The sequence below is a fragment of the Symphodus melops genome (assembly GCF_947650265.1).
Source record: "Symphodus melops genome assembly, chromosome: 18".
NCBI classification, from domain to species: domain Eukaryota; kingdom Metazoa; phylum Chordata; class Actinopteri; order Labriformes; family Labridae; genus Symphodus; species Symphodus melops.
Window position 1 is genome coordinate 10156057 of NC_136708.1, and position 24008 is coordinate 10180064.

The following is a 24008-nucleotide window of genomic DNA, read 5'->3' on the forward strand; positions in this document are numbered from 1 at the left end:
TGAAAAAAAAATCCAAGAAAGACGAAGAATGCTGGTATGAGTTCCAGCGTGAGAGAGGTTACACACAGACTGAACGCTGCCTCTCAGAGCCCCCTGCATGACTGAATACATTTAAACCTCAGCGAGTGACAGGAAGGACGAGGAGGTCTCTGCTGCTTGTGCTGGCTTTAGAGATGGAAAAAAATTAAACAATTTTTTTCAGTAATATGACATTTTAAGGGTTAAAGCCAACACAGCACCCGTTTGTGGTTATATTACCAGGCTTCTCTCCCCCTGTCTTTAAAAAGCAGGATCAGTACATTATTTAATTATTAAACTTTATCATTATAATTGTGTTCAATATTTTTTCTGGTATTAACTGTATAGTATTTTCCATTTTTGCTGTGCACATTTTGTTTGAACATATTTTAAGGTTCGTCTGCTAGTGACACCTCCCAAATAAAGTTATTTGCCAGAGTGAAGAACATAAAACATGTATCCTTGGGCAAGGCACCTAACCGCAAATTGCTTCGCCGGAATCGTATGAATGCATGCATGTGAATGGGGTTAGTTGCTTCTGATGGTCTCCCAAAACAGCAGTCTCTGTCATCAGTGTGTGAATGTGTTGATGTGACCTGAACGTAAACGTGCTTCGAGTAGTCAGAGGACTAAAAAAGGGCGACACAAGCTCAAGTCTGTTACCACCAACATGTTCAGGTCTAACAGCAGAAGTGGCCACACTCGTACTGCTCCCTCACTTGGTCCTGTAGTCTGTCTCATTAAAAACAAGCATCAGATGCGGTTTCTTCTTCAGCACATTTAACCGTTTCCTTTGTAAAAACACTGTGAAATAAATTAAATTGATTCCTCCTCTATATTATTAGATTAGATAGATTTTATGATAATGATTGAAAGACATTAAACACATTTTGTGGCAAACAGAGACTCATATTTACCAGCGAGAATTCGTAACTCTGTAACGAAAACAAATAGACAAAGGTGTTGAAGTCAAAGAAATACAACTTTATTTAAGTGTAAACAAAAAAAGCAAACAAAAACTGCATAGGAAATGTTTAAAGTCCACAGAATACAGAGAGAGCAGCAAGTGGCCAATATATTATAGTCTCCTTTGCCTTATTTAGACTGAAGACCTGACATCTGCACTTCACTCAGCACGATATGTGCGTGTTTTAAGAGGGAGGGAAGGTGTGCTGGCAGACCCACACACACACGCACGCACGCACGCACACACACACACACACGTTTGACTGATAAACACACACTCGCACACACCTGGCTGAGGAAGCACCAGCAGCACCCATCTAAACTCAGCTGGCCCCGCCGTCTCTCCCTGCCTCTTGGACTGTTGGGAGGATACATTCAGTGGATTTCTGCTTAGACAACACATATGCAGCGCACAAACACTACACACTCCTCACAGACAGCTGCTGGCAGAGCGAGACAACAGAAATGAGAGGTTGTCCAAGATGAGCTTTTTTTATTTCCCTTTGGGCCAAACCGCTCCTAATCAGGAGGATGATTTTAAAGCTGGTGGATAAACGAACACGACGCGTGTTCCACTTAAAACACATGATCCCACCGTATACTCCAAGTATTGCTGGTGCCGAACATTTAGCAACAAAAATATGTTTTCTGCGTCTTGTTTTCCTACTGGCAGCTGGCTGTAGAGAGTGAGCATCAACGAGACTCCACTGAACCCCTTTCTTCACAAAATACATTCTAAAAGGGTCAGTGAGCATCAAGTGGTGACACGTGTTTGTACTTTTTGTGGAAGAAAACAAAAATGAGCAAAAAAACAACAGATTAATTAGTGGACACTAGTCGAAATCCTTAATTTTTAGATTGGGTTTAGAAATAGTTTTTTTATAATATGTAAATGGACACACACAAGAATCATACTAGTAATGAGAGCTCATAACAAGGGGGAAAAAAAGTCACTACATCATCACTACGGAACACGTTTCAATGAGACACCTGCAGGACAGGGCTGCTGAGAACTACCTGAGTTTTTTTTTTCCTCTTCCTTTTCAAATTTTCAAACCTTTTTTTTTTTTTGTTTCTTTCGAGTATACAATCATCAAAAGGAGGTCTACGACCTTGCACACATCACCTGGTGTAGATTTTTTTTTTTTCCGTGATCTCTTAAAAGCCATGAGAGGCCAGAAATAAAAGGGTCGACATAAAGCACAGGGGCCCTATGAAAAAAAAGAAAAAAAGAAGAAAAAAATCCAGCTGAGCAGGTGTGCAGTGTTCCAGTCACACGCTCAGCAGCCATCATCACCTTTCCTGGATTATTATAAAGACAAGGGAGAGGGCTGCTTGCTAGTTTGTGCTGGAGAATCTTAGCTGCTCCTCACATTACAACATCTAACAAAAAAAAAATGGCTGTCCTGTTGATTCACGGTTGTCGGTGACGCCATTCGACTCCTAGCGTGAAGCTTTTAAAAGTTACAGGAATTTGAGTGTGAGAGGAGTTAGAATATGTGAATACGTCGACACATATTGTGAATATTAGAGGGAGAAAACCAAGCACTAATGGTCCAGGGACGCACAAGCCTTCTGTATTCACCTGAAAACTGGCTGTTTCTCAGGAATGGAGGCTTGGCTGGGCCAACAGGTTGTACTCTGCAGAGCCTCTTGAGAACAAGAAATACAATCGCAAAGGTCAAAGGTTAATTCCATCAAACACAATCCTAACACACACGTACAAATCTTTGGGTATATATTTTGGTAAAACCATCCCAATAATCAGCTACCCACCCCATCTGAGTTTTTGCAACACCTATCTGAGAGACATCGGTATAATACAAGGACTTTTTAAAGCATGCAACAAAATGAAAAACAAAAGGTTTAAAATACATTTTTCCTCTTTAAGAGTGAAGACCTAAAGATCTTAAAGATAGAATTCTGCAATCTTAATTAAAAAAAAACAAAAAAAACCAAACTGATGCAACATGAATGAACATTTCACAGAGTTAATACTGAAAAACAAAAACGTTCTTATGTAGGGTTAAAAGCATCTGTGGAATCAAACTTGCTCGCCGTCAGTGTGCTATTAGCTGCCCTTAAATAAAAAGCCAGCCTGCTGTCACCTGTTAGGTGTAACCCTCTGATGCGTTTGTTTAAGCACACACAGGGAGAAAGGTTTGGGTTTACACTGGTCTAACGGCTCTACACAACACGAGATGCTGGTCAACTGTGCTGAAAATAGAGGTGTATATGGAGAGCAATAAAGGCAGATTTGTGAAGTTCTTAACTCTTTAGAAGAGGTCACATCCCTCTTGCTGTCAACCCTCCCTCCCTCCCCCCCGCTGTGAACAGTAACAATGTACAAGTGGAATCTGCATGATCATTGTTGTTATCATGAGGTAAAGATAAACAGGGCCCGGCCCTCTTAAGTGCATCTTATCAGAGAGCAAGATTTATTCTCACGTGCTTTGATTTAACTTTTTGTATCCACGATATAATGGTCCAGTGACATATGCCGTCTACCACATGTGGTCCTAATGCCAACCCGGTTTGGCACAGACCTCTCACACATCCTTTTGGCACAATGCTTTCGTCGGACATATTTGGTTTCTTGTTGATAAAAAAAAGGCAGTTTACCAGGCATTGCAGTAGAAGCGACAACCAGAAGGCTGTTTCAGGGTTGGAAGATGGAATGATAACCATAACACAAAATGACTTTTCAACGCAAAACAGTACCATGATCTTTGGTCAAAGAGCTATGGGACATGTACTGTAACACAAGATAATTCAAAGAATGAGGTATATTCGTTATGCATAAATATATGACGAGGTATATCAAAATACAAGAGTGAAAATGAGGTATTAAGAATGGATACGAAGTTGAGGTATTTAAATGTTCAAACGCACAGAAGCCACGAGCGACTTATTTGAGGTATTCAGGAGTTATAAGAGGAGGTTAAACAGGATATCAGAACGATGACGATGGAAATCCCGATCATGTGCAGACGGGCCCTCTCCTCAGAGGGGAGAGCCAGTCGGTAAATCTTTTCGTAAGTCCCAAGATTCTTTGCCGGGCTAAGAAGTTTGCGAGCAGAATCTTAATTGTCTAGTGCTTCCAGTGGGACACAGATTGAGACATGGGCAAGGGGGATTTAAAACCCCACAATGCTTTCACCACAAAGGGTTACTACCTATTAGTTACTACGTTGATTATATTGGGATACAAAAGGTCATATGGAGATGCTACTTGGGCAGTCTAATTATGATTTTCATTGGGGCATTGTTTGATGGGCTGATGTAATAATTGCAGGAGGGGGGGGTTCTTTACAAACCTTCCTGAAAAGGGTCCGAGTCATGGCAGGATGTGAAAGCACAAAAAACGGTGACCACTTTATTCTTCTAAGCCTAACATGGACGTAGCTGAGTTCAATTCATTTTCCAGTTACTGTCAACAATGATTATTTCAGATGATGTTTTGAGGGGATTTACGTTTCTTTAATTGCATTATCTACAGTTGGCCATTGTGCAGAAAAACTAACTTTGGTTGACTCCACCAGTTGGTCTTTAGACCTCCATCTTTAGAGGAGTCTACTAGCGCTCGATCTGGGGAGGTCTTCTCACCTCTTAAGATGAATAAATAGGGCAGGGCTTTCTAATCATGCCCTCTAATGGGACTGGACTATATCGTTGGCCCCAGGAGCCGAAGGGAGTGGCTTTCAACCAACAGCTAAATCAAAACAATGTCTCCGTTTTGTGTCTTTCATTTGAGGTCAATAATGCCCTCCGGACAGCAAAATGGGTATTTTACTTGTAAGGCTTTTGTCACACAGCATGCCTCAACTAAAAGGTGTCATTCAAAGAAATGATTATATCTCTACATTAAGATCACTAATAGATTTAGATTTTGGAAAATCCGTCTCCACAATCCTTTGGTAGGTTTTCCAATTTGAAAGAGTAGCTGCTCTCCTTGCATACTAATCCTTGCATCTTACTTCTTCATGTTGACTGAAACAAACAACACAAGTGAATCGATAAAAGACAAACGCGCGTTTAGAAGGTCCTACGGGACAGTAAGGGGTGGGGGGGTTATAAGGATAATCATACACTTTGGATAATTCTAAGGGAGGGAACATTTGGGGATCATTTCGTCTGGTCTATAATTTCATCATTAGCTAGTAGCTAGTAAAGCTATAGGGACAGTCTAGAAAGTACAGCTCTTCTGAATAACTCCGACCATGACCTGAGCTCATTTTAATCGTTTGGCATCGCTTGGGGCACTCTTTTTAGGCTATCATAACACTATGATCTTCACAAAGCCACAAAGGGACAAGGGGCGCTTGCACCAGCCAAAAACACTAAGCAGCCTCTATATCATGAAAAGGACACGAGTGTACCCTTGTTTTCCTCTTGGAGCGACGCCCACTAATGAGAATGAATCATGCAGCCTCTGCAGCGATCTGAGTATTGTCTCAGCAACAACATTCAGGAGGGTTCACCTGAACTCATATTTCAAAATGCACAGCAAGAATTCCATTAATCCTGTGCAAATATCATCTCAAAAGTCCATTCTTTTTGTTGTCTCTCTTAAATAAAGTATAGAGGTAGGCTTTTCTTCTTTGTAAAACTTCACGGACTAAAACCTCTGCTCAGTGACTATGAGTACATTCATAAAGAGCTCAATGAGGTAGGTTTGGAGCAGAGGGTACTAGAGTTCAAGAAAAATGAGAAAATCCCTGAGATGGATAGTTTAGGAGAGGCCCAGAGACAATTCAGAGCAGTGGAGACTAAGGAAGGGAAATATGGCTCTTTTTCTACTGATTATCAATTTGTAGAGGTCCCCATTGTAATACATACCACAGTTATCTGATTGAGAAAACTATTCAAATGCAAAAAGAAAATCATCTACTCTTTTAATTTCCCTTCACTTCAACGTACTCTCAATCCTCTCTGAGTTCTCCTGTTGTGTCTGTTGTGATTTCTTCTCTCTCCTCCATGTCCTTCATCCAAAAAAAAAAAAAAAAAAAAAAAAAAAAAAGGAACTGCAAAAGGGCCATCGGAGGATGAGAAGAAACTTTTTTTTAGAATTTGAGGATGCGATTATTTCCAAAGTCAACAACCACAATAACTCCCTCCGGCGTCACAGCCACACCGGAGGGCCGATCCATCTGTCCAAAACCGCTGCCCTGTGTGCCAAATTTGCATAAGAAGTTTCCATTGGGCTCGAACACTTGGACTCGGTGGTTGCGGGAGTCGGCCACGATGATGCGGTTCTCTTGGTCCACGGCGACACCCTGGGGCCGCAGAAACTGCCCGTTCCCGGTGCCCTCGGAGCCCAGGAAGCGAGCGGACTGGCAGTCGGGTCGGATGACGAGCAGCCGGTGGTTGTTGAAGTCGGTCACCACCAGGTGGTCCTCGTGGTTAAATGCCACGCCTCTGGGGGAGTCAAAGTGTTTCCACAGGGCCCCCTCGAAGCCGTACTTGTTGAGGAAGGAGCCGTCAGGGCCAAAGAGCTGCACGCGGTGGTTCCTGGTGTCTGAGACCAGGATCTTACCCTCAGAGTTGACGGCCACGTCCCAGGGATAGTTGAACTGCCCGTTCTTTGTGCCCTTTTCCCCGAACTTCAGCAGGAACTGGCCCTCAAAAGTGAACACCTGTCAGACAAAACAAATGTGTGAGGGCCCAACATGTAAACATCAGCTGGTTAGAGAGAGAGTAAGCATGAGGAGCAACACGTGTAGTTAGTTTTCAAAGAGAAAGGCCTTTTTAACGTACACAAATAGAAACTTATTTTGTTGCACTTGAATGATTTAATTCACGATGAATACAACGGTCAAGGAATCATTCAGTGTTTTTTATGTTTCTTGGGTGCTCTTACCTGCACACGGTGATTGTCCTTATCAGCCACTATGATTCGTCTCTGACTGTCACATGCAACCCCTGCAGGACGATCAAACTGTCCAGGCCGAGAACCCAGAGAGCCAAACTTATGGTGGAAGGCCCCACAAGGCTTAAATATCTGGAGAGAAGGAAGCGAAAGCAACAAAACTCTTTTCACTTCGTTGTCACAACATGACTGATATTCTACTATCTTTAATGTCATTCAACCTCCCTGCATGAGTCAAACTGCCAGACCTTTATGATACACACAACACATTGTGTGTGTGATGTGTTGTAAGGGCTCTACCTGGATGCGGTTGTTGCTCCGATCAGCCACCACCACATATCCCTCCTTGTCCACGCTGATGCCCCAGGGACGACACAGTTGACCGTCGCCCTCGCCCTCAGAACCAAACGATGACACCTGGGATCCCAGCGAGCCGTAGCTCCGCCCCGACTTGACGATCACCTTGAAGGGGCTGCCGTGAATGTGCTGGTTGCACACCAGCACGGAGACAAGGTGCTCGCCCTCACATTTGGGAAGGTAGCTGACGGTGTAAGAACCGTTCTGGTGGTCGGACACTTCCGCTGCAGACAGGTTGCCGTCTGTGACCGACATGACGATCGCAGACACCGTGTCCCCACCAGAAAGGCGCGGCTCACCATCGTGGTCGTATCCGATCACAGTGAAGGAGGCAGGCTTGCCGCGGAGCGCACTTTTTAGACCCTCTCCGTGGGCTTTGGTGACCGGGGCAAAGGCCCCGCTGCTGATGAGGCCCATGGCCTGGACGGCTATGTACAGAGCCTTTGGAGAAGAATGACAGTCAACATTCAGCCGTATCACAACTCCAACAGAGTGTTAGACATCGTCAGGCGAAGAACATCAAAAACAACTTCCAACTGTTCAAATCCACATGAACTAAAGGTTCATGGGTAGATAGGCGGGGTGACAAGAATCAGCTGATTTTCTTCCTGACCCCGTGACCTGCTGGTCCTCATAAGTCTTGCTGATCTCAGACGCAGCTACACACAGCTGACATATCAGCAGTGTAGACATGAGCTCCCCATTAAACTATGATTGAATTCATGTTCCTGCAGTATCATTTGGTTTAACCTGCGTACTATGAGCCAGGTATTTAAAGTTTGACCTGGTGTGAGACGCTGCATTTGGCAGGAAATATTTTGAGGGTGGAGTTTAAAATGGATCATAAACATGATGCTACCTTCACCGTCGGCCTGCAAGTGTATCTGATCATGTGACTCTCAGCAGGCAGGGAGAGTCAGACCTCTATCATTTGATTGATCAGTGAATTACATCTCTAAAGAATGTAAACAGTGACTGCACAGAATGACATTCATGTATTTAAAAAATTATGAAATAGCTTTTTTGTTGGTTTTTGACATATATGAAGACACTATGACACTAAGTGATGGAATTTAAAAAGCAGGAGAATACAAGTAATAAAGGCTTTAACTAATTTAGTTGACGTTAGTTTGAGTGAGAATGAGAGGTGATTCAGTTTTTATGATGGTTCGAGGTAAAAAGTTATTTCACATGTCATGTTTTATTATGAACATCGAATGCTATAGTGCTTTAAGGAAAGACAACCAGTAAGAGCCAAAAATGGGCATCAGAAGGCATCAAAATTCGAAAATGGAAAAATGAGAATCGACCTGAGATCATTGAACCTGTGACTCGCTGATCTGAACAATTCGTTGTTGTCTATGATCCATGGTTGACAGGGTGCCAGTGCCTACCTGGTCAGGAGGAGTGAACATGAAGCGGTCGTCTTCTTGTGGCTGCAGCAGACCCCTCAAAGCCTTCAGCTCGTGGATCTGGGTGAGCATTCGCTCTCTGGCCAGCAGCACATCGAGGTGTCGACCCTCATCCAGCACCTGGCTCACGGCGGCGATGGTGCTGTCCAACTTGGTCAGACTCTGGTGCAGTTTCTCCACCTGCAGGTACAGAGACTTGGCCTTCAGCTGACGGATCTTTTCCACCTGACAGGAGACAGAAGAACCAGCGGACAGAGCATTTAGCATCCCAAGATCCGATTAGACTGTTTCCACAGCACAGAGCACATCACACAGACACTGTTCATCCAGAGCAAATAGTTTGTGTTCGAAAGCTTAATGTTTAGTCACTTAGCATATTTAAAGTAGCCCCCCAAAAAAATTTATAATAAAAAAAAACAGCAATAAAAAGAAAGTTAGAGGGTTCAAACCTCAGCTCAGTCGTCCTTTTTGTATTATTTTAGAACACTCTTTATTTGTTTCAATCCTAAAATAAAATCACGTATTCCACATTTCTGTTGAACGTGTACGCATTGTGGCCACATGGTGGCAGCAATGTGCTGACCGTACAGTATGTTTGAGTCCAGAAAAAGAGGAGGACAAATACAGGTCACATGCAAGTAGTTGCATCTGTACAACTTTTGACTGGATTGGTAAATTATTGTTAAGTATAAAGCTGGATTAATGACAAAACATGAGCTGGTATAGATAGTTACAAGAGACAACGTTTGATAGACATAAAATCAGATCAGGAGCCTAAAATGATTGTAGGAGATTGAGTGAATGAATAATAATACCTTAATATTAATCATTGGCAATTAAATCATAAATTTGGGTCAGTCAGAAGATGTTTTTTTTATGTTTATTAGGAACATTAAATTTAGATCTTCTGAATTTAGTAAGTCATGCAAAATCAATGTACAAATTCTGAACAACTGATCCGACAACTGGGAGCCCTTCTGGGATTAATGACGTTCTGAGTCTGAAGTATTTTGCTCTTAGATGATTGTTTTTGAGGTTAGGCAAGACCACAGAGGAGCCAAGTTTCACTTGGAGTCAAATATTCACAGAATAATAAAACAAAGGCTTAAGGTCACTCAGCTACAACATGGATCTGTTGCTTTCATGTGTTCAGAAGACAGATGAAGTTACAGTAAAGGCAGTGAGAGAAAGAAAAAAAAAAAAAGACGTAAAGAGGGTGATAGAACCTGAGAAGCAGGGATCGGGCTCTCACTTACCGTTAGCTAACAAAAGGAGTAAAACACAATAGCCTATTCTATAGTTAGAGGGACTCTTGATAGCAGGGAGTAGGGTAAAAGAAACAAAAGATCCCAAAGGAAAGAGCTCTTTTGTTAATCCTTGGCATAAATAGAACGACAATTTGCATCTAAGAGACTTGAATTACACTTTATGGTCAGTGAGGACAAAGACTCGAGCGGGGCTCTCTGATGGACAGATGACTGCTTTAAGTTCCTCAGTTGAAAACACTCAATGGAAGAGAAGGTATCGAGCCTTTCAAGAGAGCGCTGAATTGATCCAGACATTACCCTATAGTAGAGCAGACACCTGTCGACAGAGAGGCGGAGGACAGGCTTTTCTTTGATGGAACCGCAACTTGTAAAGTTACAACTTATTCACACAACTCCCTGCGTTCAAACCTTTCACCTGTGATTGGCCATTTTCAACCATCTAACAGCTACGGATCCCTCGACCTCATTGGACGGTCAGAGGTGCCAGCGGTGCTTCACTGCACGACTGCGGATCTGTTCTGTATGACTTGGAAGTCGTTTAACACACCTGAGCGGAGGAGCGTGAGCGTGGTGGAGGCAGGTGACGAAAGGACAAGATGGAAGTGTACTTCATTCTGAGCGTCATACATGTTACATCCAATAATCATTTTGGATTTAGAATTCCTTTAGATTCTTTAAGAATTAGTATCGCAAGTAGGTCAGACTCAGAAGAAATCATTGATGGTTTATTCAGGAAACGGCAAAATGACTTAATGGGGTCAGTTTTACAGTGAGTACTGTAGCAGAGAAAAGGGAAATAAAGGGGAAACATGAGTCAGTGAAAAACATGTGACACTTTGAACCACACACACACCTCAGTTTTTACGATGTCACTGAGCCCTCTGAGGGAAAAAGTGGAGAAATGAGAGCAGAGGTGGAGCAGCGGGGGTTGAGCTAAATTATTGGTTTTGTTTTTGTAATGCCCAAGACGCAAGTTTGCACAACTGCACATTTAAGTATCTGGTTTAGTCGTAATTGATATAATACAGTGTGTGTGTGTGTTTGGGTATGTGCTTAAGAGGCTTGACTGGTACAATGACATGTACTGTATGTTGCACAGTCAGTCTCTTTATGTGTTTTACTCATTAAAGGGTTAGAGATTAAGAAGGGTGGCTTTACCAGGGTAGGGGGCTCTGAGAAAGGGTTTTTTTTCCCCCATTCTTTGAGTAACCTTAAACCGAGGAGGTCCTTGCACAGTATTTCTGAAATGCAGGTCAAACTGCCACCTTTGTAACTGGCTCCTTAGTTTTGTGAATCAGGTTTAATTAATCGATAGCTGGTCAAAGAACAGACCAGCACGTGTGTATGAGTGGGTATAGATATTTGAATTGGCCTTCATTGAATCTTCTAACTGTGCTCTGACTAGTAGTCAGCCAGACGTTGAGGCTCACCTTCCAAAGCAGTTCACACTCCCTCTCCTCCAGCGCTTTCTTGTGTCGGAGGACAAGAGCCTTCACTTCAGTCTGCACCACCTTGGCTTTGATCTCCACCTGCTCTGCCATGGCCTGGACCTTCTCCATGCTTAGCTGGGGAGACAAAACAGATAGGATCTTATTAATGTGGTGAAAGTTTTAAAATGGTTGCACAGCATCGTAAGATGACCAGTCTCCAAGAGTAAAGTGAGATATTAGAACAGTGAGACATAAAACATGACGTGTGAAGGATTTACAAGAACTCATGTCCTCCTCTGTAGTTTAGAAAAGGAGCAGGCAGGACTGTCTGTTTAAAAGCATCACATGACCCTGTCTGTTTTAGAAGTCAACTCGGGTTTAAATGACCCCCCAGAAACAGGACGAGGAGGTAAGGAAGAAAGGACACAGTTTGTGACATCACCCCGACGGGTGACCAAACAACAAGTGCTCTGTGAGCTTCTTCAGAAGGGAAAGGAAACAGAGGTCAGGAACAGGAAGTCACTTCACACTGAACATGCTGTTAGGTTGAACCTCCTCACATCAGTCAGTACTAAATAACAAAGTACTGCTTTTAAAACAGTTTCCCCTCAAGGTTATGGGTGTCACAGCATTTGGAGTTGTATGCCTTATTAAGCTTAGCTTAGCAATATTGAACAATTGATTTCCTCGCATTTAGAATTCTCTTGGTCAGTCATTGGACAGTTCAGTGCACCTGACCAGGTATCAGGGTCGGAAATTACCGGTAACTTTTTCCCTACATGCCACTCAACTGGTGGAAAAAAATAAAATAAAAAATAAATAAATCAACCAGGCAGTCCATGTTTTGTAGGAAGCAAAAAAACAACAAACAAAAAAACAAACAACCCCCCCACACATTTGATAGGTGACGGGCGCTTCTCTTCCATCCGTGCTGCCAGATGTTTACATCAGAACACGGACAGACACCTCCCTTCAAATACAGTGAGAAAGAAATCCATTCACCTTTATGGACGTATGCGACGTGCAACGTGTTGGGATTATAGTTCTTACTGGATTTGGATAGTTTGGACCGTATTGGGACCATTTTGAGCCTTTTGGTTGGAATATTACGGTCTGCCTGTGTGTGAGACTTCTGCATTGTGAATGGGCATGTTATATTTTTTTTACCATGAAGGAGAAAAAAGGATGGATCAAGTCCCATGATAGAAAATGTTATCTGAAGTTGAGAGAACAAACTGTTTCATGGACTTGGATCTCTAAGTCTAAATGTCACACAGATCCGTTGGATATGTTCCGTTATGCAAACATCCGGTCAAAATGTGTTTGAAATGAATATACAAATTAACGACAATGGCCGAGAATAATTACAGAGGCAGCAGGGCTTCAGGCCAACAAAATGAGAACTGCCATTCTCTATGTGACCATGATAACTTGATCAACTTAAAAGCAAATGTCTGGTAGCTTAAAAAAATTCTAAACAATCTTTTCCTCCCCCTTTTTTTTCCCCACAACTGTAGCTCTGGGCTAATCACACTTTTTCCTGTTCCTTTATATGGCTTTCCCCTCCGGTGTTTTCTGGGAGGTCACAGGGTGGGCCGGACCTCACAGGCATGTAGAGGAGGTGGGATAAGGCTTCCTTTGTGATGTTGCCCACAGGGATCAGAGGTCGCCCAGACCTCTACAGGTCATGATCTGCAACCCCCTGTCTTAAGACACGTATTGTCAACCCCCACCGCGCCCCAGCAAGAACAAAGCCTGGCAGCAGGGTCCTTTTCTCTTTTGCCTGGCAATTTGAGATGGGCAGCTAAAGGGTCAGCTAAATCAGGCCCCTAGAGACAGAACAGCAGGCTGGAAGGAATCAGGAAGGACTGTTATCAATAGTGAGGAAGGAGACAGAAGGATGTAGAAAGGCTCCACCTTCCAACTGTCTCTGCATACTCCTTTAATTAAAATATGCTAACTGTGTCTTCTTCAATTGTCATTCTTCTCATTGTTATTTTATTGCCTGAGTTCTCTATTCAGACGTACTGTAGTAGAGAGAACAGATAAGCTCCCTGTAAAATGTAAAGGTAGAATCCTTTGTATTGTTCATTGTAGCTCGTAAACACAACCCGACGGGGCCCCTCCTCCTGGGCTAATCGGCCCTGAGAGCGCACCCTCACTGAAGGATGTATTGTGCATGTTTGTACTGCTTGGACCTTCACTGCAAGCTACCGCACGCTAGCACAAGCCGGCCACGTCGTTCATCTTCGCCAGTTTGAATCGCGTCCAATCGCTGAAGTCTATCATCTCCTAAAATTGCTTGTGATTTTTCATTGGCTGAGGGTAGCACATCCACTCCCTCTGAAACGTTGCGTTTCAACCAAAACAAAACAAAACAATCCAACTACAGGCAGAGGACAAGATCTCCGCAGACCACCCAGCCCACACGTGCTGAGGCCCAGAAGTGATGACTGAAGTCTGTATTTGATCTTTTAGGAGAAGCTCCTGACTCCATCTTCCAAGAGGAAGTCTTGATCTCCATCTACATGAGTTTGTCTCCATCTTTACTCTTTCCTTCTTTTCCACAGAATTCCCAGAAGACTATGACTTGGCATACAAAGAGGGTCAATCTGACCAATCACAGCACAGAGCCGAAGAGCTCCGGCCAACCAGGAGGTCACAAGTCCAGGGTCAGAGGTCAGGGATCATAATGGGTGTGGAGTGGGCGGAAATTTCCTACCTCAGGGGACAGGAGCGTACGTGTGTGTACGTGTGTGTGTGTGTGTGTGTGTGTTTACATAATATCTGGCGTCAGCATTTACTCCCATGGTGACCTAGAATCAAATGGACAAATACACACAAACAGAAATGTAAAGCCAGATGGAAGTGAGCGTTTCTTGTGACCCAGCAGTATAAATCCTGGTGTTTTTCCACTCGGCAGAGAACAAGCGCTGCAGTTCCTGGTTGTAGTTTTAAAAAACACTGAGATATCAACACCCATCCTTCCCAGTACAAAGAGAGGAAGAGCATCACAAAGGGCAAGCTCTGCTGGGGAGATAGTACACGCCAATAACTCACATCACTTTAATGGAACAGCTGTTTCACCTACAAGGCCCTTTGAAAACACTTCAGTGAGTGGCTCGCCTTTCTTTCCCCTTCAAACGGTTACATTTTTTAAATTTTAAATAAAAAATCATAAACTTTATTGAGCTGGTTTGCGCTCCGTTATTTTAATTTACACACAAAAAACAAGCGAGATGAAAGATATTTTATAAAACAATTATTTTAATATTTTAATCTATTCACCTGAAACACTAACTGTCTTATCTATAAAATATTAGAAAGTTATAGAAATGCTCAGAAGTTCTCAAAGCACTAAGAGATACATTCAAATAGCTCAATTTATCCAAGCATTGTGTACATCTAAAAGCTGCTGCTCGACTTTACAATGATCAATATGGAGGAGAGCAGCAACCCGACATTCAGGAGGCATTTACGCTGCACTAGAGACGAGGCTTGGCGACACCCTGATTTGTGATTAGACATTTTTTAAGAGCGTTTTTACATCAGGCACATTTGATTTTGAATTTTGGAACCCTGTTCAGCCACTGAGGGAAATCTTGGTTTTAAACTTTTTAAGACATGCTTCTCTCACACACATGAACAAACAGGACCTGTGGACATGCACTGGTGGAGAGATATCAGAATGGGGCTGCTACACAATGCTAAGCAGGGAGCGCACTAGGGCAGTAGAGTGGTTTGGTGCCTTGCTCAAGGACACCTGACCAGTACTCAGGAAGCGCTGTGGCACCTCTTCAGCTACCCGAACTACTTCTAATTGTTTCATACTATGTCTGAGCTCGGCTGATTTTTACTTGCATCTGTGAGGCATTGTTAAACCCATTAAAAAGGATTTTCTGACACACTCTCATCCCCCCTTTTACTGTTCATGTTCTGCTGTAAGAGCAAACAAGTGGTTAAGTACTGTCAATGAAAAAAGGCAGTGTGTGTGTGCGTGCGTGTGTGTGTGTGTGAGTGAAGGTAAAAAGGAGGAGGTGGACACAGTGAGGGTATGAATGAATCAAGGAGGGCAAAGTGTTCCACTTCTGTAACAGAGGAGGGGAGTTTTTCCTTTCTCTGAAATCCTTGAAATACCTCATCCACCCTCCCCCAGCCTCCTCTCCAGTCCTCCTCCCCTCTGACCTTCATCCCTGCCCCCCACCAAACCTCACCCCATGTGACCCAACCCCCTTTCAGGGCCAGCTGGACACCTCTAACCTCAGGCTTCCCAGCAGGCCAGAACTGGTCACTCAAATATATTCAAGCAGTCGATTGCCCTGTGCTGAGGGCCGATGGAGACACAGCTGCTCTCCTCAGCTTTGCCTCCGTCTCTCCAGGAAGAGGGATGAGTGTGGAGATGTGCCGTGGTCTTTTACTCAGACTGTATAGATGTGTGAGGAGGAGATTTTTTGAATGTGTTTGGTTAAGACTGATTTGAGTTCTGTGACGTAACAATGGACTCCACTCACCGTCGAGTCATTTCTTTTGGATTTTTTTTTTCACATTATCAACGCCTTGCGAGATTGTGTCCCCTTAATAGTGCCGCTCCGTTTCCACACTAAACAAGTATATGACAAAAGCCTACTTTGCTTTTTCCAGCCAATGAATGGTCTCGTTCCCGTCTCACCTGCACGGCCTGTCGCCCTTGCTGCGCATCTGACAACAGCTGGATGGTGATGGCCCTGCAGTCCTGTACGGCGTCTTGTAGATAAACAAAGGTGTGGCCCATGTGACGGCCCACGCTGCACTCTCTGCAGATGGGCACGGAGCATGTTTCACAGAAGAAGAGGAATACCTGAAAAAGAGACGGACAGGAATGAGTTTAGTGTTCAAAATGATAGAAACCCAACAAGCTGCCATCGCTGCAAAAAGGAATCAAAGTGAATGTAGGCTGATCATCTTTAGAGCTACACTCAAATATTGACCAACTAATACAATAGTTGTATTGTAATACTACAATGAAATGACGGCTGCATGTTAAACTGACCAAATGCAAGCCAAAGATTAATAAATCAGCTGATCATTTTGAATATTGTTAGATGGAGGAATATCGTTTTGACTGTTGTGTCATCACAGGCTGATAATCAAATGAGATTTTGAGGACACACTGGTAACAAAAGTTAAGTAGCATTCTGTCTCACTCTCATGCACGCACACCAATCTAATTATTGAGAAAATGATCGGGACTGACAAACAAGTCATCCATATGCATGCGTGGACAGGGAGGCTTGTATCGGTCATGACACCCTGGAGAGCTTCTCTCTTCCAATCCAGGAGAAGAAGAAGCACTGAAGGACTAAAGGCTACCAAAACTCAATCAATGCTCATTCTGGGGTGTAAAGGGATGTAACTCACTGTCCGCATGTGATCAGTCTTATTACAGTGATATGACTGGGGGGAAAAAAGTTTGGCGCTTTTCACATCTTGGCTTGATTTCTTTTAGTTTTCGCAGAGACATTTTCGACATGAAATAAATCTCATGTTAGAATTCATCTCTTGCGTGGAGTTGTTCGCCGACGTTTGCCTTATTGTCCCTCAGGATAAAGGCGAGCGATGTCATTTAACCTTTGTTGTCTAAAACGTCATCTTTATTTTAAACCTTATTTCTAAACGCTGATTATTTGTAATTGCAGGCTAATTAAATACACACTAGCCATCATATCCTGAAGGGACACCAGATCAATGGCCTCCAATAGCAAGGGACCTGAGTAGATTGGGAGGGGCCTGCAATCAATCCATCAATAATGACTGTTCCCCTGGGGAGCAGCATAATCTAATGAGAGCCACACACACATACACACACACACCTCCCCCTGTATCCCACTTCCTCCTTTCTGCCTCGTCATTAAGCTCCTCTTGGATCCTTTTCTCCTGCTCCTATTCTTGCCGTCACTCTTTTATTACAGAGCACTGTCCTCTCCACTCTGCACACTGCTCTGTCACTCATTGACCTCCTCTTCTCCCCCCCCCCCCCCCCCCCAAACAACATCTGCTAAAATTCCAAGGGGATAGGACACACAAAAGGTAGGAATGCAGCTGGGCTGGAGTGGAAGAGGGAAGTGCAGATAGAGGATGATGGAGCCAGGATTACGGCTGTCAAGGGACGGGCAGATTGATGGTGCCATATACTTTGCATTCTGATGAGAGACTGACCCACTGAATCCTCCGGACTGAGAGGAGCAGCACTCACATCATTAAAAGAGGCTGCTCTAATACTGACAAAAATGTGTAAATATAATCACAGTCATGGGAAAGTCCATCTTCACATTGCTTGCTGACTTGCTATTTTGGAGGTTTTTAAGCCTAACACACATTTTTAAATACTACACAGCAAACATATGGAGAGTCACCTAATTGTATCACCGAATTTATTTGAGCTGGCGAACAAAATCTTCCAATTTTGCTAAATGTTATTTGAAACAAATCTATTTTGTGATTTGTTATATCAGTATAAATGATTTGAGACTTGATTGGAAAAGCCAATCGTTTTTATTTCACAAAATCTGACACATTGTGTGTCATGAAATGTTCTAATTACTGCAGAAGCAGCAGCTGCCCACAGCAACCAACATTTGAGATAACTGTGGAAGATTCCAGGCGTTTTGAAAGATTGAAAACCTTCTCCTTCCCTCCTCTGCAAAATGAGTTTTTTCAGCTTTGTCAGACAAATTAGATTCAACATAAATCTAGATTAAAAAGAAAAGGGAGCTGCAAAGATCAAAATTAAAAAAAAAAAAAAAAAAAAAAAAAAAAAAAAAAAAAAAGAGTAAGGAACATCGTCCACGTATGATGAGAAAGCGTGAGCCATCTTTGAAGCACGAATGAAACCAATTCTTCCTGGAACGCTTTCATCACATTTACAAGAACAAAGATCTTTCCTTTGTTCAGGTTTCTCTTGATTTAAAAACATGTCATGATGAAACTTTCGTTGCCATGGATGCAAAAATCATTCTGAAGAAGCACACAGGACAAACTCCTATTTGCTGTTGATTTATTTCTAAAGATATTAAAGCTATTTAGAAAGAATGTTCACTCTCACTCTGATGCGCTCAGACGTGTCCAGTAGCCTTCATGAATGTTTACTGAAACTGCACTTATTTTCAAACAACAACGCCTCCTTCTCCTCGTCATCAGTTCCAGCTCAGGACTGTTTTCTTACATTTAGAGTCGCTTTAAACCAAGTGGCAAAATGAAGAAGAAGAGTGGAGATTGAAAACACTGGAGTCCTATTACACAGAAGTAGATCCTATAACAAACACGGGCTCCAGGCATCAGATATCTTTAATGCAATCTGCTGCTGATGTGTCATCAACAGCTCCACAACAGTCCTCGAGGTGAAACGTACACACGTACACACACACGTACACACACACACGGTTGTGGATTACATAACACATCAGCCTCTTGGAACTTCAGTCAATATTATTGACTCAAACAGGATACCGGCTCTTCCCAGAGGTCTTCGAGGAAGGGTCCTGTTCCCTCCGTCTTTACCTGCTATCACTGAAGCCCATGTCAACAAAAGTGCATCACACACAATACTAGAAAGTCCTGAGCTCTGGTAAACGTGTGGTAATGGAGCAGATCATGGATTTATGGACAGGACATGCTGGATATCCTCACACATGCGACAAAACCAGAAACTTCCAGCGTGCACGTGACGCGGCGTGTGGAAAAACAAGTTTAAAAGGCGTGGTTGTCATGCAAACAGAGTTGTAAATTCCACAGAGAACACCCTTGAAGGAGTCTTTCAGGCAGCCCTGACGCACCTAGACTTTCATTTATTACAAATGATCACAGCACCGGCTCTAAAACGTAACGTACACACATTCTAAAATGCAAACCTGCTGTCTGCTTTTACTACTGGAGGGATTTGAACAAAGACGCCTTCAGCAGTCAAAAGGCTCTGAGCAAGAGGGCACGGCCACGTTAGGGGAAAAGAGTTATTGTATTTCATTAGTGAAGCGGATGTTTCTCGTTCCCCCCTCCTGCCCATTAAAAATGTACACTAAGACACCCCCCCTTATGTTTGTGTGTTTCAGAAACAAAACAGAAAACAATCCAAGTCCTATTTTTCGGTTTTGTTTGATTTTTCTCACAACGCGTAGAGGTTGATTGATTAGTTTAATTGAGAAGAGAAAGCAACAATAACTGTTGAAATTGATCTGAATCCGTCACGTCCAGTATATTTAAAAATTGAGGAGCAGTTGGCTTTTGTTTTGATTGTTGCAAATTTGGAGTTGCATCGGATGTTCTTGCAAATCATTGTGGATGTATTCTATGTTTTATGGCCAGGCATAAAGAAAATAAAAAATAAAAATAAAACACTGACGATTCTAAAAAACAAAAAAAAGAAAAAAGAAAAGAAAAAACAATAAAATCGTGAAACAATTGGCATACTCCAAAACAAGCTGAGAAAAGTGGTTGACTAGCTGTTTCAATAATACGAGTAAATGAGCTCTGTTCTGTGCAGGACATTTTTTTCTAAATATTTTCTAATGGTTAATGAGGGAGCCTTGTGCTCACACATGCAGGAGCAGCCCCTCCCTCCTGTCAGAGGTAATGGGAACTGGGGGAGAGGGCACGAGCTCAGCTAGCCAGTAAAAACGCAGCACTCTGCAACACTCGCTGCCCGCATGCACAGCCAAAGTGGGGGGAAGGGATGAGGGCTATGTAATGTCACACTGTGGTGCCAGAAGAACTCGGGACTGCTCTGGACAGTGAATGAACGTCCTCTCAAACAACTTTACCACCGACTGTGTGGGATGCTCAAGAGAATCTGAAAGTGACAGTTTCCGTCCTCCTCTCTCTTTCGCGCGTGTTTCAGATGACGTGTTGAAATGTGTTCATCAGCTGTGCAACGGCAAAAACCAACCAGAGTTTTAAATCACACACTACCAAGAAGCTACATTTACTACAAACACTTACTGCCGTTAATAATCCAAACAGTGCAGCGGAACACAATATATGTAAAAGACTTAAAGAATAAATGTACTAAAACCACTTTTAGATCATAATTTAGATGATCTACTTCTCTGATCGTCTGTTCACCTTTCTGGTTTGAAACAAGAAAAACTCATTTATTTCTGCTAAAGGCGTTTTTACACTGAAGACTTTCCCATAACTATGTTTTGTTTTTTAACCAAAGGTTGTAGTCTCAGGCTTTTATGCACTTTCTTTAACTATATGTCAACAGACAGAAACAAGAAAGGTCAGAATCGTCTCTGTTCACAAACAAACACAGTCAGATGTGTTTGTTTAGTGATTTGAGCCGAGTCCGTTTCAGCACAGTTCCTTTTAAGAAACGAACAAATTCTCCTGAGAATAACCTGAATGTAGGTTTATTAGTCTGTTTGTGTCTTTATGGAAACCTTTGTGTTTACATTTATCTGTCCAGTGTTGCTCCGTTCAATTATTAAAGCACTTCCTTTAAATGGCTCCTGCTTTAGTCTCTGCATGAGTCACATTTTCACCTGGAACACTGTAAAAGCACGAGCTACTTAAAAGACACATTAATGACTGCCGAAGCGTATTTTAAGTTCATTTATTTCTCTTTGAGGGAAGTATTTGGATACTGTTCGCCTTAGTGCTTATCTATGACATCTGCATCCATTCTAATAAGGCTTTGTAGAAGCACTAGCAGCAATCCTACCATCACCATCCTACTGACTCTTACATTACACAGTGCCACCGGTTACAACCTCCAATGAACAACCATTTCACCTCTGCCGGTTAAACATTGCAGACGACGTATAACAGGCGCAAAGCATCCCACCTTGATCCAGCAGAGTGCAAATGGCCTGACAAACTTAACAGCAGCAGCAAGCAGAGACAACAAGGTTAACAGCACCTGTAAGGTGTCGAGTTGTACACACTAGACACGATTAACAAATAAGTTAGTCAAATAAAAGGTTGTGGACGTAGCTTCAGTCAGATTTGATTGGAATGAAGCCCCTCTGTCTTCCCAGTACCGTTTAAAGAGTTCAACATGCTCCATTCACAAGCATGTGTGCTGGATGGCTTGGCCTAAATACAAATCTTTAAATGAAAAGCATAGGTTATTACAGTTATCAGATAGCATATCATAATTCCTCTCTTAATAATTGTCCTTGAAGAAAAGGAGTCTCAAAATGTGCCTTCCCTTACAGTGAAGAGTCTAAATGAGGGAACAGGAAATAAATAAGGGGGTTATTTCACTTGTGAAAAGGGCAGAAAGACAGCAAATGCTTTAAGCCAGTCTGGTATGTCCAGGCTGGATAATCTATGGAAAACCCAATCCCAACAGTCCCAGCAATCCCAGTAATACCATCTGCCAGACAAAGCTCCTTTTATGGAACTCAGACAACTGCTGTCATCTTTTCCAGACAGCCTCCATACATTGTTCACATACATTTTTTCCCCTTCCATCTCTCTTCTCTACATCCCTCCTGTCCTCCACTCGCATTAGTGTTTTCCAGCCTTCCCTGCTGCCCCGCCCTCTCGTGGCAACCCCTGTTGGCTTGTTGCCACGGACACAACACACACATGCCTGCCGATGTTTTGAAACTGTGCCAGATACAACAGGGAGGCGGTGGCTGTAAGCAGGCGATCTGATTGGACAAGCCCACAGCGGAGAAGGAAAACAAACCACAGTCAGCTGGCCTCCTTACAGAGGGAGCATGTGACCTGTCCTGTACTTAAGACTCGAGCAGGGGGGGGGGACGGAGCCGAGGAAGTGAAAGGGTTGGAACGACGGGAAGACAAAAAGAAAAAATCAACAGTGAAAGAAAGATGTTTGAGAGGATGAAAGAAGGAGAAGCATGAGAGGTAGAGCACACATTTAAATCATGTAGCTGTGTTGATGTAAAAAGATCTTAGATAAAATAAATAAATGTGTGCATCTGTACAGTATATACAACCACGATGTTCGTCCTCACAGTGACATTAGAGTGTGCAATAAAACCCAATCATAATGTCCAGAACATATATTGATTTCACTCGTGCCCCTTCTTTGTATGAATCATTGCTTGGCTCACTTTTGAAAACTATACTTGAGCTTTGTTTCAGTGCATTGGCATGATCATTTACAAGACAGATTGCAAACATTCATTTGTTTGCTCAAGCCCTGATACCTCCGGTCCTTCGCCGCCCGTTTGTCCCACACTTACACATGGCATTGTATACCAACATGGCAGCCTAAAGAGCATTGCCTATACAGGAACATGACCCAGTCACAAACGGAGGCGGAAACCTCAGCATGTGCTGTGGGATTTTACTAGCAATACATAAAACACTAACAGGACATTTGTTCAAAGACAGAAATATTAAGATATTAATGAGCTCTTTTTTGAGGCTACGTGGAAGAGAGGTTTAGTTGATCTGCTGTTAAATATGCACATATCAAATAATTCATTTAGAATTGATCTGGAATTGATTGGGGGGGGGGGGGGGGGGGGGGTTTAGTCCTTGTTGCACTGGTCACAGGTTGGACTCCTATGTCCTGACACTATTTGGTACACGTCCTCCCCCACATTTGCGCTCCATCTTCAGCTGTCCAATCAATTGATGGCAACCTCCGTCTTTTCCTTTTGTTTGTTTTTTTGACATCTTTTGCTTTGCCTTTTCACTTTTATCACCCTCAGTCTTCCAAGGTACCACTTCCATTCAGAACGAATCAAGGACTCAAGGAGTGATATGTGCTGGAGCACAGGCCGTACTGCAACGTTTCACACAAATTCAAGAAGCCTGTCGAGGCTGCTTGTTGATTTTCAAACCACAGCCGAATGAAAAGGATGCTTTGGTTTGATCTTCTATGTCCGTAATGTTTTAACCTAGCAACTGATGTGAGTGTACAACCTGTCCACACTACAACAACTGAACCAACTGCTGAGCAGGTGGGCAATTCAAAAACATACACAGCCTTAAGACTAAAAAAACGTGTTAGGATGACTGCAGCTAGAAGCTGTGCAATGTCCCCCAAATAGGGTTGAGAGATTAACGTCAAATGTGTTAACAGAGCGATCCCGTTGACTGGGGTCAAATAATGGCCAATTAAAACCCCATTTGGGCCCGATCACTGAGTAGGAAGTTGCAGGTTCCAGCTCTTGAATGGGTTTTAAATCCCGCTGTCAAAGAGAATGTGATAAATGCCTTCCTTTCTATCCATTAAATTTATATGGCCCAAAGTCCTCAAATGGACATCAAAGCAGGGACGCACACAGATACACACTTCCCCTTAGCCTACATGAAACACATTCTCAACACACAGGAAACAGGGAGGGCTCTCTAATGACTGGGCACATGTTGTGCATTAAAACTGTGGAAGTCCAACTTCATATAATCCAACTCTGCTGCCTGTGAGGAAACGCACACACACTCGAACCCGCTGCAATTCTCTTCAGAGGATAACTAGCCACAGATGGGAGATGCTCTTGGAGAGGAAAACGCTGCTGCCACACAATCACATGGACACTTCCAGGAGTGATGAAATGAAATCACTCGCCCCGAGACAGCAACAGCTGATATATCATGTTGAAGAGACTTTCTGCATTCATAATGTTCATTGTCTCTGAGGTGGAGAGAGAGAAAGAGAGAGAGAGACAGAGCAGGCAGGGAGCGCTGATGACAAAGGCAGGAGTCAGAGGAGGAAATACCCAGTGGTGGGTGT

The 24008-nt window shown here is 43.0% G+C and overlaps 1 protein-coding gene across 1 annotated transcript in view; it reads right to left on the reverse strand.

Annotated features, from left to right (window-relative positions):
• Window positions 1–1570: 1570 nt before the first annotated feature.
• The window catches only part of trim71 (tripartite motif containing 71, E3 ubiquitin protein ligase), a 30779-nt gene continuing 8341 nt past the window's right edge, over window positions 1571–24008 (reverse strand). The window contains exons 2-7 of the mRNA XM_079368383.1: window positions 15990–16157; window positions 11321–11455; window positions 8605–8847; window positions 7154–7651; window positions 6845–6985; window positions 1571–6620 (exon numbers count right to left, since the gene is read on the reverse strand). Coding sequence (XP_079224509.1) covers window positions 6048–6620; window positions 6845–6985; window positions 7154–7651; window positions 8605–8847; window positions 11321–11455; window positions 15990–16157 — 1758 coding nt within the window. The 3' untranslated portion in view covers window positions 1571–6047. The remainder of the gene's footprint in view (window positions 6621–6844; window positions 6986–7153; window positions 7652–8604; window positions 8848–11320; window positions 11456–15989; window positions 16158–24008) is intronic.